General features: G+C 39.6%; 1 protein-coding gene across 1 annotated transcript in view; it reads left to right on the forward strand.

Moving 5' to 3' along the window:
- The first annotated feature begins 7,861 nt into the window (after positions 1-7,861).
- The window catches only part of cyth1a (cytohesin 1a), a 48,823-nt gene continuing 40,575 nt past the window's right edge, over positions 7,862-16,109 (forward strand). Inside the window, exon 1 of the mRNA XM_034219556.1 lies at positions 7,862-8,050. Within this exon, the coding sequence (XP_034075447.1) occupies positions 8,032-8,050 (19 nt within the window). The 5' untranslated portion in view covers positions 7,862-8,031. The remainder of the gene's footprint in view (positions 8,051-16,109) is intronic.

Genomic DNA, 16,109 nt, shown 5'->3' on the forward strand with positions numbered 1-16,109 from the left:
ATTACATGTCCCTTGTTAGACGCTTTTATCCAAAGCGACTTACATACTCAATACTGTGGGCAATCCCCACAGGAGCAATTTGGGGTGAAGTGTCTTGCCCAGGGACACAACGACATGCTGACTGCAGTGGGGTTTGAATCTGTGACCTCCTGATCCGAATACCAACTCACAACCCACTGCACCACACGCCTCTCTATGTAGCATATTAACATTTTAATAGCACTTAATGACTGACTGAATGGAAATGACAATACATGAAAATGTAAAACGAAAAAAGCGATCATGAAAATGTTTCCAAAAAATGAATTAAATGATTTTTGACCACTTTGTTGTTCAGATATATCACATATTTGTAACTAAATGATACATGAATTGAAACAAAACACGGTATAAACTGAGGAGTGACTCCCGTGAGGTTCATGTATTTTCTTCACTCTGCTCTCATGTCAAGAAGCATCAGATCAGTGCACTGCCTCGTCCAATCAGTGAGCGATACACAGTAAGGGGGCGGGGTGAGTATCTGAGGATTTCATCGGAGGATGGTCTGTTGGTTCCTCGGTTATCGCTCCTCCATGATCGCTCCTCGCTCCTCGATCCTCGGTCCTCCGGCAGAAATAAGAGCCATGGGACGGTACTCAAGATGGCGCAGGCAAATCAACTTCCGGTGAGACCGAGGACCGAGGAGCGAGGAAATTAAAATAGTCGACCTGAGAAGCAGCCCAGGTACATTATGCCCACACATCAAAATACTAGATCTCACCGTTATTAGAGCATTCGTATTGTACTATATTCCAGATTTTATTGTATATAGTTTATATTTGTGTTCATGTGCCATGTTTAGAGCTTTAGTGAAGAGCAAGTGCATTTTCAGAAGGAAACACTTTTGTGGTTTGGAGCTACATGCTGTAATGTAAAAGTACCTGTTGTACCTTGTGGCCACTGGAGGGCAGCAGAGGAGTAAATCAGTGCGACGATCAGTTGTGAATGAAAATAAACATGAGACACAAAGCAACAAGTCTCCCCTGAAATGAATACATTATTTTTTATACGATATTTCCACACAAGCTTATGGTCTTTTTTGCCTAATGTTCATCTTCATTTTGCACAAGCTGGGAATTATTTGTGGTAATGTGGTGACTCAATTCAATGTTTACAAACCTTTAGTGTGATGGGCAGCTTGGTCTTCACGTGCTAGAAAGCGTTTTAAAAACAGACCATTATCCCTCCCGACCAACATCTTCTGGAGATTGTAAAGAACATTTGTTTTGGTCTGGCAATGTTTTGCACTGCCAAGATTTGATTTAATATAATTGACTCCTTGTCAAAAATGTATAGAAGGTTTAGTGCGACATCTCCAGGTGAGCAGGTAGTCTGTTTTTGCTTATGTTAAGGTGTAGTTGTGTTTAGTTCAGTTGACCAATAATACATTAGGCCAACAGTGAAAACATCCTCTCTGATGCATATGTGGTAACTGTGGCTGGGGTCACCTTTAAATAGCTGACAACACCAACTCCTGTTAAGAGGATGGAGGAACCTGTGGACCCTCAATCTAAATCCAAAGTTGTTTTGCAGATGTTGGGGCTTCCCTTCACAAGGACAATAACAGAAGCATTCATAACCAAATAGAATGCAGCTTTATTTCACAAATATACATGTTAAAATGTCAATGTTCAGCAGCTGTCAACGGGTAAAAGGGTGAACATACTTTACACTATTACATTGTGGGTTTCCCCTCCTCAGATGGGCAGGTCTGGTCCACTAGGTCACAATGCCTGCTAACTGTGAGGGACAAAAACAGAACAAAAGCATGCACTACTCAAAGCACAACTTCTACAAAATGATTACAGTGAGAGTTAGTCTACTCACCCTTTTAAAGTGTCACACCGTGCAGTCCCTACACTGAAAGCAGACAAGCTTCTCCCACAGAGGGAGAGGAACCTGTAACACAAACACTTCAATCAGTCAATTATATTGCCCACAATCTGCACACAAGAAAACAATTGACAGAAAATAAAACTAAAAAAGCACTAGTGGACAGTAGTCTTTTTAAAACATAATAGTTGCCAGCTCAAACACCAATTAAATATACCATTAAAAGAAGGTTAAAAACCAGGCTTACTTTGACAGAGTAATAGATCCTCCTGGCTCAATCCAAGAGGGGAAACGGTCATCAAACCTTTATTTATGCAGGTGAATACCATTGAGATCATTGATCTCTTTTTCAAAGGTGACCTGCTGCAAGTATGGTTCCAGATGAATATACATGTATAAAACATAAAACAACAGAAAAACAAAAAGGACATCATACAGCGTATTTACAGCGACTACAGTTTACATAGCTAGTGACATTTACAGGTTCCAACAGTTTTCGATTGGATAGCATCTATCCGTGCTTTAAAAACATTTAGTGGAACCAAATTGATCAGTTTCCATTCCTTTTGCAGACTGTTCCAAGTTAGTGGAGCTGCACATCTAAAAGCTTTTTTCCTAGCACTTGGCACATTTAATAAAACCACATCAGGAGATCTCAGGCAATAGCTACTTTCAATTCGTGAGAGATCAGAGAGCAGATGTAAGAAGGTAGTTTATCCAACATGGCTTTGTAGATGAACATGTACCAGTGACTGAGCCTCCGTACAGTTAGTGAAGGCAAGCCTGCTCTGGCATACAGGGTACAGTGATGAGTCGATACTTTAAAATCTCAGTGCACTGTGATAGGTGGCATTTAACTTGATTATGTAATGGGCAGGTGCATTCATATAGATCAAATCACCACTTTCTTAAGATGTTTTTGATAACACTGTTAGAACATTATGCCCTACTGTTCTTAAAACGTTTTCAGCTGGACGTTTTATTTTGGTTCCCAGAATGTTCGTCTGAAAGGTAGGATAACTTTCTCTAAAAACATTCTTAAAGTGCTTGGTAATAACCTTTCTTAAATGTTTTTGATAACATTGTTAGAACATTATGCCCTACTATTCTTAAAACGTTTTCAGCCGCAAGTTCGATTTTTTTACGTTGCCAGAATGTTATTATTTTAGAGTATGATTATCAGAAGTCTTTTCTTTTTTTTTAAATGCGACCAGCAGCTAGTACAAGTCACTGTCGGTGGAACATGTACTGGAGGGGACCCAGAATCAGACTCGGAATCAGTTGGTGAAAGTAACATTTGTTTATTAGAAAAGGGGAGCTGGGAGTGGAGGTTGGTTATGGCGGCAGTGGGAAACAGTTGTTCCAGGGTGGTTAGAGAGGCCTGGCTGGTCTTGGGAGTGTGGAAGGCCTTGGATTCCTCCTGGGAGAGACATCGAAATTAGTGTGAGGCAAAAGCAGGCAAAGTTGTTGAAGAATATGCTGGAAAAAGCTAGCGCGGCACACAACAAACCGTTCACGGCAACAATCCGGCAGGAAATGAGTGCAGGCTGCAGGCTTTCATAGTGTGGCTGATGAGCAGGTTGCAGGTGTGGTTGATTGGAGATTGCTCTCAGCCATGTCGAGCAGACCAGCAGGCAGGAGGGGGGGAGAGAGAGAGACACACAGTAGAAACAAACACATACAAACACTAACAGGGGTTTCAGGGACGGGCAGTGACAGTCGGTCAGTTCCTCTATATGTCTGTCGGTCTCAAATCTAAAGGGTGCAATATCGATTTGTATCCACTATGCATAAACAGCGGACACTGTTTATACGCAGCCCTCACAAACCACACACGGCCAGATAGCTTATCTAACAGTTAGAACCTACATACGAGACACAACCTTTATAGTCAGAAAAAAAGTGTGATTATTTTCTGATATTTTACACATAGCCTATGATAATATATATAGGCCTACTGTGGGCCTACATATCTTAGTGTGATTATAAGTGCATGTGAGTAAATATTGGCATGCAAATTCGTTTTTAATACGTCCTATTCATTGTCTCAATGCGCTCATACATCTTAAGAAAGTTATCACCAAAAATGCTAAGAATGTTTTTAGAGAACGTTATCCTACCTTTCAGAAGAACATTCTGGGAACCTAAATAAAACGTCCCACTGAAAACATTTCTAGAACAATGAATGGTAACATTCTCAGAATTTTTGAGAACCAAAAATGTCTAGCTGGGAACTCACACATTCCACCGCAAACATGCAATATCTGCTTACAGCTTATCATGAATTACGTGCTTGTTTGTTTTTTCAAAAGGAAAATGTGGTGACATCAGATTTTTTAAAACATCCTTTTCAAACAAATGCAAGAAGTTTGTTTTTTAAAGTGCACTAGAAATAAATCTGACGTTGACCATGACCGTGTTAACATTTGCCATCACAGGAACATTTTATAAAAAAAGAATAACATCCTGAAAACATTTTCAGAATGTTGCTTGGAAAATGTTCTTCATTTGTTATCATGTAACATTGAGGGAACGTTTTATAAAGAACATCTTTAATGTGTTACCCAACAACGTCCAAAACACATCCTTAGAATGTTGCAGGCAAAACGTTCCACCTTTGTTAACATATCACATTAAAGGAACGTTTTATAAAAAAACTTTCTGTCATCTCAGGCCTTAATAACATCCTCAAAACATCCTCTGAATGTTGCAGTTAAAACGTTATGTCTTAGTTAACCTTAAACCTTATAGAAACATTATTTAAAAAAATAAACATTCTAAAAAGGTTCTTTGAACATCAGATTAAAACGTTTCTTTAAAACCTTATTAGAACCTGTAGGCAACGTTAGCCAAAGTTGGTTTGTAAACATTAAACATTACCATTGTTACCAAGGTGGTTGCTAGGGACGCTGCTATCGATATTATTTCTGTTATGTTGTGTAACTGTTTAATGGTGTTATCTTTATTGCTACCCCCTTCCCCGTCAATGTATAGTTTTGATTGATTGATTGAAAAGTTTATTAACAGCTTGTATATTGGGTACAGTACAGTACAGCTCAAAACATACAATTGTTAAGGGGATGCAGACCAGAGAAAGACTTTTGTCTTATTTACATCAGGGTCCCCCATTTCCAATTCATCATATCATTTAAGACATATAAGACATATTTGACATACAGATGGCTTATTTACAATTTACATACAGGTGGTTTTTTACATACAGATTGCTTATTTACAATTTTCATTTTAGATTTCGTTCTAATACATCCTAACCGGACATTTAAGACATACCAAGTCTACAGATATACAGTTAGTAACAGAGTCTAAAATGCGAGTATATACATGGGGGGGGGGGGGGGGAGCTGTCCACTGAACGACAGGTTGAGATTTGTACCATTACCGGGGCCAGTTTTGCAATGCTCTCCCCCGAAGGTGCTCTTTAAGAGAGGTTTTGAAGGTAAGTATAGTTTTACTTTCCTTTACAGTTGTGGGAAGAGCGTTCCACCTTGATGTGGCATAATTGCGAAACGTGTATTCCCCCTTTTTTGTGCCAAATCTGGGTTTCACATGATTTGTGGAGCTCCCTCTGGTGTTATGATCATGGTATTCTTTGACCTTTGGGAAGAATTTTGACATGTACATGTGTACCATAGAGGTGTAGTGGATCTTGTAGACCAGGCCCATTGCAAGTAGCTGTACTCTGTCGTCTACTCTAAGCCATCCTAGGTTGTCAAAGTGGGCAGAGGTGAGGTGGGTTCTAGATGAAAGGTCAAGCAGTAGTCTGACCAGTTTATTTTGCGATGTTTGCGATAGTGTTGGTCCTCAGCGCAAACGTATTAGTTTAACAAAATCCGCATCTAAAATTGTGGCATAGATACGTTATTTTCCCCTGTGCAATTCCAGTCTCACATCTCACATCACATCGTCATAAACAAATACCGGAAACAGACCGAAAACACTTTTCATTCCACTATTCCGAGTGTGCTTGCTTTTCTCTTTGGAGGTCATCACATAACGGCATTGTAATACACAGTTCGGCTGCATTAAATATTACATATCTGCCGTAGTTCTGTATTTATAGAGCCCTGATGAGAAAACATGAGGAACTGCCGCCAACACTGAAATTCGGCTGACTTTTATATTTGATCCAATTGGTAGATAGGCTGTATTTACACCATAAACGTGCACAGCTGATATAAAGGGACACCTAGTGGTTAAAGCATGTTATTGAATTTCATTATTTTTATTATTAGATATTAATAGGATCCCTATAAAGTATATTCATTACTCGTTATTCTCTACTAATAGTTAATTAAAGACTGTATATAAGGACTATTTTGCACATCCCTTTCAAGATTTCAAGATTTTCTAAGGTTTATTGACATATCATATACACAAACGGTGTAGTTATGCAATGAATGAAAAACTTTGTGTATACCTCCAGCAATGTTAACTATGTTGAAGCACTTATTTTAACTGATATTATACATATGTATTATACTCTTATATAAGATGTATGTAGATAGTATAATAAATGTGCAGAATACGACAGTTTAATGGTGGAGGTACACACATATTGATAGATGTCTTGTAATGCACTGTTGAGGAACCTGCGACCAACGTTTTTCATCTCCGGCCTTGTCAGGTATTGAACAATCAATAAATAAAGAACACAGAATTATTAAATATAAAACACAAAATGTGTGTGATTATACTAAATGATTTACAAATAAACACCACTGCATATTTACAACTGTTACACATGCTGATGTAACGCAAATGTTTCCAACTTGGGATCAATAAAGTATATCTTATCTTAAGATGATCAATGGCGACTGCCATATTTGCAAAATGTGCCTCTGAACCTTGACAAGTGCATGTTTCAGGCTCATCAATTAACAACAGGAGTAGTCACAAACATAAGACCAGCTGTTAAATAAAGCTCTTCTGACTGTTGTGGAAATATTTTCCAAGGCCCATAACTTTGACCCAGTGTATCAGTTCAAACTGTCCTGACTGAGCACAGGCACCTGTAACCTTGGCTGCTGTGCTCTCAGTGTTTTGTCTCCCTGTTCCTGCCTGTTGGCGTCAGCTGATAGAGGTGTTATCATTCTATCTTGTTATGCAGCATGTTGATGATGCTCTCTGAACTAGCTAAATACATGGGTCTGGGGTAGAGTTCTTCAGAATTGACGTGGCAACTCTACCGTGAAGTCAGAACCTCTGACTCTTGGACTTGTGATGTGAATCCTCCGGCCGTTAACTCCAAATAAACCATCATGTGTTTGACATCAAAGCTACTGCTCTTCCCGTGTCTCCTTCCTGAGTCGGTGACTCCCACTGCATAGCTACACAGAAGTTTCCTCTACACTGACCTTAGCTGGCATGCGGGTATATATTAATGCTGCCCATTATGGCACAAGCAATTTTCACCCATTTATTAATTATATGTTTTAAATGTGAGTGTTTCCTATCCCCTAAACCTCCAGGGATGTACACAGTTTAATACTGGCAACTTCTTATTATGGGAAATACGAAAACGTCTTTTAAAACTACAACTACATGTTATTATTAAATATACAATGTATTCTGGTAACTATAAAAAATAAAGACACTGTATAGTGTTCATAACAGTATTTTATTTAATAAATTTTACATTAACAATACAATAATATTACAACAAACCCTTACATCTAAATAAATATATCATCTAAAATAGATGCATTTGATTTAAAAATAACAAATATAATTCCAAATTTATTTAGTGTATTTATTATTTAGTGAATAAGGAAATACATGAAATATTCAAGGTCCTAATATTCAGCATAGCAGTTTTGCAGATAACAAAGTAAGACTGTGACATCACATCTGGAAGGGGTGGGGCTAACATGTGCTCCGGCTCCTCTGGATATCAACAGCCAGCCGACATCGGCACACACACACACATTTTAAATTGGGGAAAAACCAAACAGCAACAACCTGGAAAGTACCAGAGTGAGCTGTCGAGAATATTCAGAGAGTCTGCCGTAAAGTTGAAACCTGGGAGGTGAGCAAAGCGAGGAGGACACCGGAAAGGAGGAAGGTATCCGGATTGCTGCGAGCTCTTGGCGAGAGACATCCCCGGACGGTGCCGCCTGCAGCAGCATCAGGACCACCAGCATGGAGGGGGAGAATCACGGTTTGTCGTCCTCCCACTAATATACACTGTTTTGCATGTTGTGGGCGTTTACAGTCGAGCCCTTTAAAGTTGGCTACCCCTGTATGTTCGGGTTTTCAAGCATTGCTGGATATCTGCTGTGCCAAGTGTTTGGAAATGACAGACTGATGTTGCTGTCAGTGTGACAGTGTGGTGGGACTGTCACTGAGAGCATGGCAGACTGTAGGCTACTGTGTATAATTTCCTTAATTCATAAAGGGACTCATTACTTGATTACATTGAAACGCTTTCACAGGAAAGGGAAAATCCTGTTGTGTGTTTAGATGGCATCTTAAAACAGGTGCCCCCTTTGGTATTCATGCCAAAGGGGTATACAATTATCTTTGATGAATTATTTAGCATCGCACTGCAGCTACAGTATGGGAGCATTGTGGACACTGTAGAAATCCACATAGACAGTAGAGTTAATGCAGTGAAAGACAGAAAAGTTCAGTTCCTGGGGGAATTGAGATGCAAAAGCATTTATTTATAAGCTGGCTTCTCTTCTGAGGTGTATAGGCTGTTCAGATGACACAGTTTCACAAAATGCGTTCTTGTAAAACTGTCTTTAGAGGAAGTTCTGAATCATGCATAGGATGATTTCCTCCTGCCCTGTTGATGTCAAGGCCATGATGAGCTAGCTGATGGCTCAGTTTGGGCAATGATAGAGGCTTTGCCTAAATTATTTAGCAGTTTCGTTTTTTCTGTGAGCTTAATCCATCTCAAAATAGAACCATCAGAAATGGCCTCATTGCAAAACTGATGCTCTGTACACAGAAGGGAGGGCTGGTACCCCACATAATTGATCCAAAAAACTGAGATCTAACCTTACTACCAATGAGGGCTTTAAAGTGATAAAGCTGTATTTTGTTTCTTCACTTAACAAGCTAAAGTATTGCCCCTTGATTGTGTTTTTGACATAGACACAAGGAACATGTGACTTTTCACATACATAATGTTTGTTCTGAGAGGATAATCATATTAATTTGCAGTCGTCTTCCCTTGTCAGTACTTTCCTATGTTCAATGAATAGGGCAATGATTATGTAATTATCTGCTTAAGTGTGAAGCACAAGAGAAGGGACATGCCAAAACTCCTAGGGCATTCAAATAACACTCTCACTGTCCCTGACACCTCTTTAGTCAAATCAGGAGCTTGTGGATCAGAATGAGTAAGTAATATCATCTCTTGTGTCTGAGCACCGTGACTGTTCAGCGTACTTGAAGCTGAGAAGGAGGGAGGATAGAAATAATCCATCCGCTGTCAAGATTCAAACAGACTATTTTCGTACAGCTCTACTTTATTATTGATGCAGACTTATGCAACAACCCCATGCTGTGTATTTGAGGATAATCTTTGCATTTTACAGTCTTGCAGTGTCATGTGTAAAGTCACCGGCTAAAGATTTAGGACATAATTACCATACTGTGTTTTTGAACTGTGATGGTTCCCTAAATCAGCAATCTCTGGATTCATTGGCTTGTGCTCTGTTTCAAGCCTCACTTCAAAGGCTTTGAGCTGCACGTTGTCAGAATCATCATCTTTTTTTCTCGTGCTCTTTTGCAATCTACCTGCGCTTGTCAATGCAGCTCAGTTTTCCTTTGCATAAAGAAATGTGTGCAAACAAAGGAAATCGTGTGCTGGTTTATAGGTGTGGTGCTCTAGCTGCAGGTGCGGTTTCTGTGGTTATGGGTTTCACCTTCGCTCTCAGTTTGAAATATAGGAGCTTCTGCTGGTCTGTAATAAGTTGATTTCAACTGTATACTGCCACTCTCTACCAAACATCAGACAGGTTTACTCCTGCACAAAGCTCCTCTCTCGTTCAAAGCATACTCTGTCAAAGCAGCAGCAGCCAAATCTCAGAGGACGTGTGCAGACATATCGTATTCCTAGTAAAAAAAGAAGAAGTGTGACATGAAAATAAAAATCTTTAGTTGAAATATGTCACTTCAAGGTGAATCCAGGTCTGCACTTGTGCTGTAGGCCTACTTAATAAACCAAGAAAAGCTACAGTGTAGAATAGTAAGCTGATGAAAGCATCACACCTTTATTTTCCATCATTAAATCTACACCAATCAAAGAGAGATGAAGATTAAGGGAAGCACATAGAGAAAAGCGTTACAGGCATTGAGACAGGAAATGAAACGTGGGCTAGGGTGTTGCTGATAACGTTGCTTAAATCCATATTCAGCCTTATAGGCTTTATTCCGGTGAGCATTTAGTTGAGTGGTTTCCGCATAGGTGCTTGTTCTGCTTCCACCCAGCTATTGTTAATCACTGAATGTGATGCTACAGTGTAGGAGTTCCACCAACACAGTTCAGCGAGCTCTCGGTTGGTTTCATACCCATATAGGGAAACTCTTTTATCACACAGGAGATGTGTCTACCTACCTGACTGTTTGAAGACAAACATAGGAGTATTTTTCATCAGATTCTCCCGCTAGACGTGCCTGCTGAGGCGGCGGAAGGTTTTCTGCTAGATTTTCCAACCTAGAGGAATTCAATCTGCTGTATGGTACATTTTACTTTGTGAATGACTAACGCCCTTCTGGTTTTAAGAATAAAAGGTGTTGTTCCATTCTATGTCCACCTGGTGGCATGTATGCATAACAGAGTGCATGTGTGGGTCCAGTTCAAGGAAGGGACTACACTACACAGTGTGTTAATGTGACATGCATTGATGCTATAGGAAGTTATTTTACCATTTAAAACCATCTGAGTGAGTAGACAGCGGCGTGTTTGTCGTTATGACTGCAGACTGTTAAACTGACCAATGTTTATGCCCCAAAAAATCCTTACTCCTTAACTTTAAATGTTAAAGGTCCCATGTCATGCTTTTCCCGTTATTACCCGTCCCCTTGTGTGTTATGTAGCTTTTTATGCACCAAGTGACGTAACGATGACCCAATGGACCAATTGGTCGAAATGGACCAATCCGTGGAGCTCCTCACACACCACACTCTAAAAACAAATGCCTTGGCTCAACAAAGAAAATCAACGCAACAGTTTGCATCAATGTTTATTGAGTTAAGACAACTTCTAATGAAATTGTCTTAAAGCAACAAAGTTATTTGAGTTAGGGGAGAAGGCTTTTCCTCTACAATCAGAGGTGTTTTTAATTACCACTTACTTAATAATTGGTAGCATAAACACAAGTTTTGAAGTTGATTACTCAAAAGATTAAGTTGTTCCGACTAGTTTTACCACATGATTTAAAAGGAATTTTAAGTTGTATGTACTTAATTAACATCATTGTGAACACACATTTTTAAGTTGACAACCATTTATAAATTAAGTTGCTCCAAATATATTGTATTCAATCGTTTTCTTAGCTTTTTCATGTTTTTGCCTTTAAAGAAAGAAATTAATTACACAACAAAAGTATTAGGCAATTCACTTTTTATTTTGAACTGCAGTTGTTTATTTCAACACATGATGTTTCAATCAGGAGAGCATTCATTTAGTTTGAACATTTATTGACACATGATATAATAAGGCGCATGGACACCTGAAATCACAGCTGACTGCAGGAGAGAGGAGAACCATTTTATAGTTTGGCTGCAGCACGTTGATTGGCTGCTGGAGAATGAGGTGAAATGTAATAGGTTAAAGAGAACGCCTGTGATGAGCTGATTATATGCAGCTGCGGAGTGAATGTATATACACCCAGTCTTCCTGAAAGAACTTGCGCTGAGCTTCATTTCAATCTTGAAAAAAAAGATCAATAACACAAATTTAAATTGCCCCACAAATAATAAATAAACACATTAGCCATATTACCATGGGACATGGGGACACAGCAAATACATGCTGCCATCACAACGAAGTTAGAGGCCTTTGCATATTTAAAACCAGTGCCAAATATGTCAAATCTGTAAAGTTTTTGTAAAACTACAGAAACAAACTCTCAATGGCCACCAACCTGCAGATCACACACATACATTTTACAAAAGATGTAACAAAGATGTTTACACTGCCGACAGTCATTATTTCAAACAGTATGAACACATTTAACGCAGAATGCTCCCTCATTCATTTGTTTCCCTCCACCACGATGGTTGCCATCGTATGGTCAGATCCTGGGGTGGACCGGTCACTGATGAAGGCGATATTCATGTCCTTTTGAAGCACATTGAATAATAGGTTAGCGCATAAGAGATAATGAATTAGGTAACTGCATACTTTTTAAACTGTCACTCTTAGCGAATTCAGAGCCATTATTACCAGCTGCTAAAGCAACGCTGGTATTGTTTTCACCTATTGAGTCTGCATGTGTGTGTCGTCATGGCAATGTGGTCCTGAAGACACACAGAGGTGGTTTTGAGTACTTTGCCTAGTGTTTAAATGCATGTGGACAGATTTGGTCAATCCCAACCGTGCAAGTTTTAGTGTACCTTCTCATCTTTTTTGCAGGTTCCATACAATACTTGAACTGGTTAAGTGAAGAGCAGAAGCCACTTTTCAAATGTTACACAATCTTTTTCCCATGCCATTGCTGTCAACACCTATCCATGCTGAACGTTGCTAAGATATTATTGATTGGAGTGTGGCCAAAAGTGCAATATGCTTCAAAATGTAACTGACAGAGAGCAGTGCTTTTGTCCTGTGTACACTGTGCCCTTGGATTTTATTTTATTTCAAGATTTTAAATTACGTCGCTAAACTCCTTGAAAAGGCCCTCTTCCTTTTCTCCAAGGTACACGACATATAGTTCTCTGCGTACTTCAATTGTATTGTGCTATTTTTGAAAAAGGAAAAAAAGAGAAATGACCTAAATGAATATATTCCGAACTGCCAACAACTTGCATTTCAATGACAACTCTAAATAGCGATCCTACCTCAAGAAGCATGTCCTTGATCTGCTTCACCGAGATTCATTTTTAATAAAAAGCGATATCACAATAGTAACCAAAGTATTTTTACTCTCACAGTAGCCTCTACTACTTTGTATCCTCTCACAGAACTATTCACAGTTTAAAGGCTGCTAATTTTGGTCAAACAGCAATTTGCCTATACAGTGCAACTACAAGGATATCTACTGTATTTGAATGACAAAAGATGACACTCACCTTAAAATGTCCTTTGTATATTTCTATTTGTCTTAACTGTCGGAACTTGTCCAGGCACGTTAAGTGGGAGTGGACTTGAAATCCTTAACTCAAGGTGTAGAACAATTAAGTTATCAAGCCAATTGCATTACTTACTACAACTTGAATTTTGTTTTAAGTAAATTAACGCAGAAATCAGAGTTCAAATTACACTCAATATTAAGTTGATGTAATTACCAACATTATTACGTCAACACAACTTATAAATTAATGTTTGCAACTTAAAATGTTTATCTAAATCAATTAACTCACATTTTTATCTTGCAACCATGCATTTCATTAAGTGGAGGTGAAAGGGCGCCTGAATTCGTTTTTAGAGTGCAGGATCCCTTGGCTCACAGTTCGCCACACACTCAAGTGTGTGTGCTCAGGCTGAGTTCAGGCTGAGTTTCGCCGTGTCTCGCTGTCTCGCAGACCCCACGCAGCAACCCAGCAACGACACCAGTAATCCAGCTCACACTGTCCGCTCCTCGAGTCTCAAAGGGCGGAGCAGCGAGCCCCGCAACGTCCCGCCAACACGGCACCCAGACCCCACGCAGCATTCTCATCTGTTTGTTTGTATGTTTGTTTGTAGCCTTTATTTATCCAGGTAAAAAATCCCATTGAGGTCCATGATCTCTTTTACAAGGGAGATCTGCCGTCATTACTGGTGTCATTTTATGGCTGCTAACAAACGCCATTGTAACACATAAACACACATCAGAGCACAGTGGGCTCATAGGGAGGGGGGGGGCAGGAGCTCCAACGAGGCGTTTAGGACAGAGAGTGAATACACATACTATACAGAGATGCTGTATGAGAAAACCAATTTGATTTTGGAACATTGAACAATGTACATCTATTCTAGTAGACCTCAACAATGGAATTATGATCAGTAGAAATGGCAATGACATGGGACCTTTAAGTTGTAATGTTACATGGCATAAACCAAAAGGGGACAACATCCTAGAAAAACAGTTCAACAGGGCTTAATTAAAAACTCTTCAGGGAACCTTTAAGTCGAGCCTGTAGTGACTGCAATCGGTGCTCTAAGTCTCCAACGCTGTGTTGCACTATAATAACCTGCAAGACAATATGAGGCAATAGACATACTGAATCAAAGTTTACTGTTATTGCTATGGCTCATTTGCGTTTATGGCTTTCATTAGGGTACTTACAGTTGGCTATGGGGACTCAGGCCTGGCCACTTGGCAGTTTAGTCTAACACACTGATGTTATTGCATTTACAGTAATGAACTGATAAGGAACTGATGTATTTTTTGACCTTGCCAGAAGGTATCCATCTATCTATCTATCTATCTATCTATCTATCTATCTATCTATCTATCTATCTATCTATCTATCTATCTATCTATCTATCTATCTATCTATCTATCTATCTATCTATCTATCTATCTATCTATCTATCTATCTATCTATCTATCTATCTATCTATCTATCTATCTATCTATCTATCTATCTATCTATCTATCTATCTATCTATCTATCTATCTATCTATCTATCTATCTATCTATCTATCTATCTATCTATCTATCTATCTATCTATCTATCTATCTATCTATCTATCTATCTATCTATCTATCTATCTATCTATCTATCTATCTATCTATCTATCTATCTACCTGTTTACTTATTTAAACTCACGGCAGGTGCTGACTGAGTTGCTGCTGACAACACACTCTTATTCAGAGAGGTAATGTGGAGCAAAGCGGTAGGGGAGGAATATGCATATTAAAAAAGAGAAGACGACATTTGTGCTGACTTCAACGTGTACAGTGTCCCTATTCCTCCCGTGACAAGGCGATGTGCAGCTGTAACACTAAACAATGGTCAGGACTGACTATGCAGTTCAGGCAGGGGTCACTCCAGGGCACTCGGCCCTCTGGCAATGAACTGAGCAATGATTGTTGGATCAGAGGTTATGTCAGAGCCTGGCTGGGTGAAGAAATGCAGTATATGTCAGTTATAGCTAGATGGGTTCTGTAATGCCACTTAGCCTGAGTTGCTGACATGCTTGCCATTGATGAAGGGCCAAATTAATCATTAATAGTGACTGACACTAAATGAGAGAGCTGTTATTAAAGGGCCCATGTCATGCTTTTCCGGTTATTACCCGTCCCCTCGTGTGTTATGAAGGTTTTTATGCATGTAAACGGTCTGCAGAGTCAAAAACCCTCAAAGTACACCCTGTAGCGAGTAAAACTCTAACACAGAAAAGACCTGTCTATGCTGCCCCAAAACGCCTCGTTGGAGATTTCTCATTTTCCATTGTTTGCCTCCTGGGTTCTGTGACGTGTGAATACCCAAATCAACAACAAATGACCGGATTGGCCCCAATGGACCAATCCGCGGAGCACCTCACACACCAGGATCCCTTGGCTAACTAACAGGGAGTCCCCATTGACTTGCATCCCTGAACGCTGGTAATAGACGAGTTGGGATCGCGGAGAAATGCTCTCTGCAGACCCATTCTCACAGCGTTATAAACCTTTTTCTTACTCAATATCAAGCCACACTTATTGTTTTTACTTCGGCTGTGAGTGTTTGTGTGTGCTCAGGATGAGTTTAGCTTGTTCTCGCTGTATCGCCGACCCGGAAACCTGTCCGCTCCTCGCAGCAGCTCACAGCAACGAGCCTCACAACGTCCCGACCAATCAGAGCACACTGGGAGGGGGGGAAGGAGCTCCAACAAGCCGTTTAGGACAGAGAGTGAATACCTGGTGAATACATATACTATACAGAGATGCTGTATGAGAAACCAATGTGATTTTGGAAAATGGCACAATTTAAATCTATTTTAGTAGACCTCAACAATGGAAATATGATCAGTAGAAATGGCCATGACATGGGACCTTTAAGGAGTTAGAGACTGTGTTAAATTGGCAGGTAGGCTAATTCAGAGTGGCAGGAGTTCAGGAGTTGGTAAAACATT

The sequence above is a fragment of the Gymnodraco acuticeps genome, unplaced genomic scaffold, assembly GCF_902827175.1.
Source record: "Gymnodraco acuticeps unplaced genomic scaffold, fGymAcu1.1, whole genome shotgun sequence".
Lineage (NCBI taxonomy): Eukaryota > Metazoa > Chordata > Actinopteri > Perciformes > Bathydraconidae > Gymnodraco > Gymnodraco acuticeps.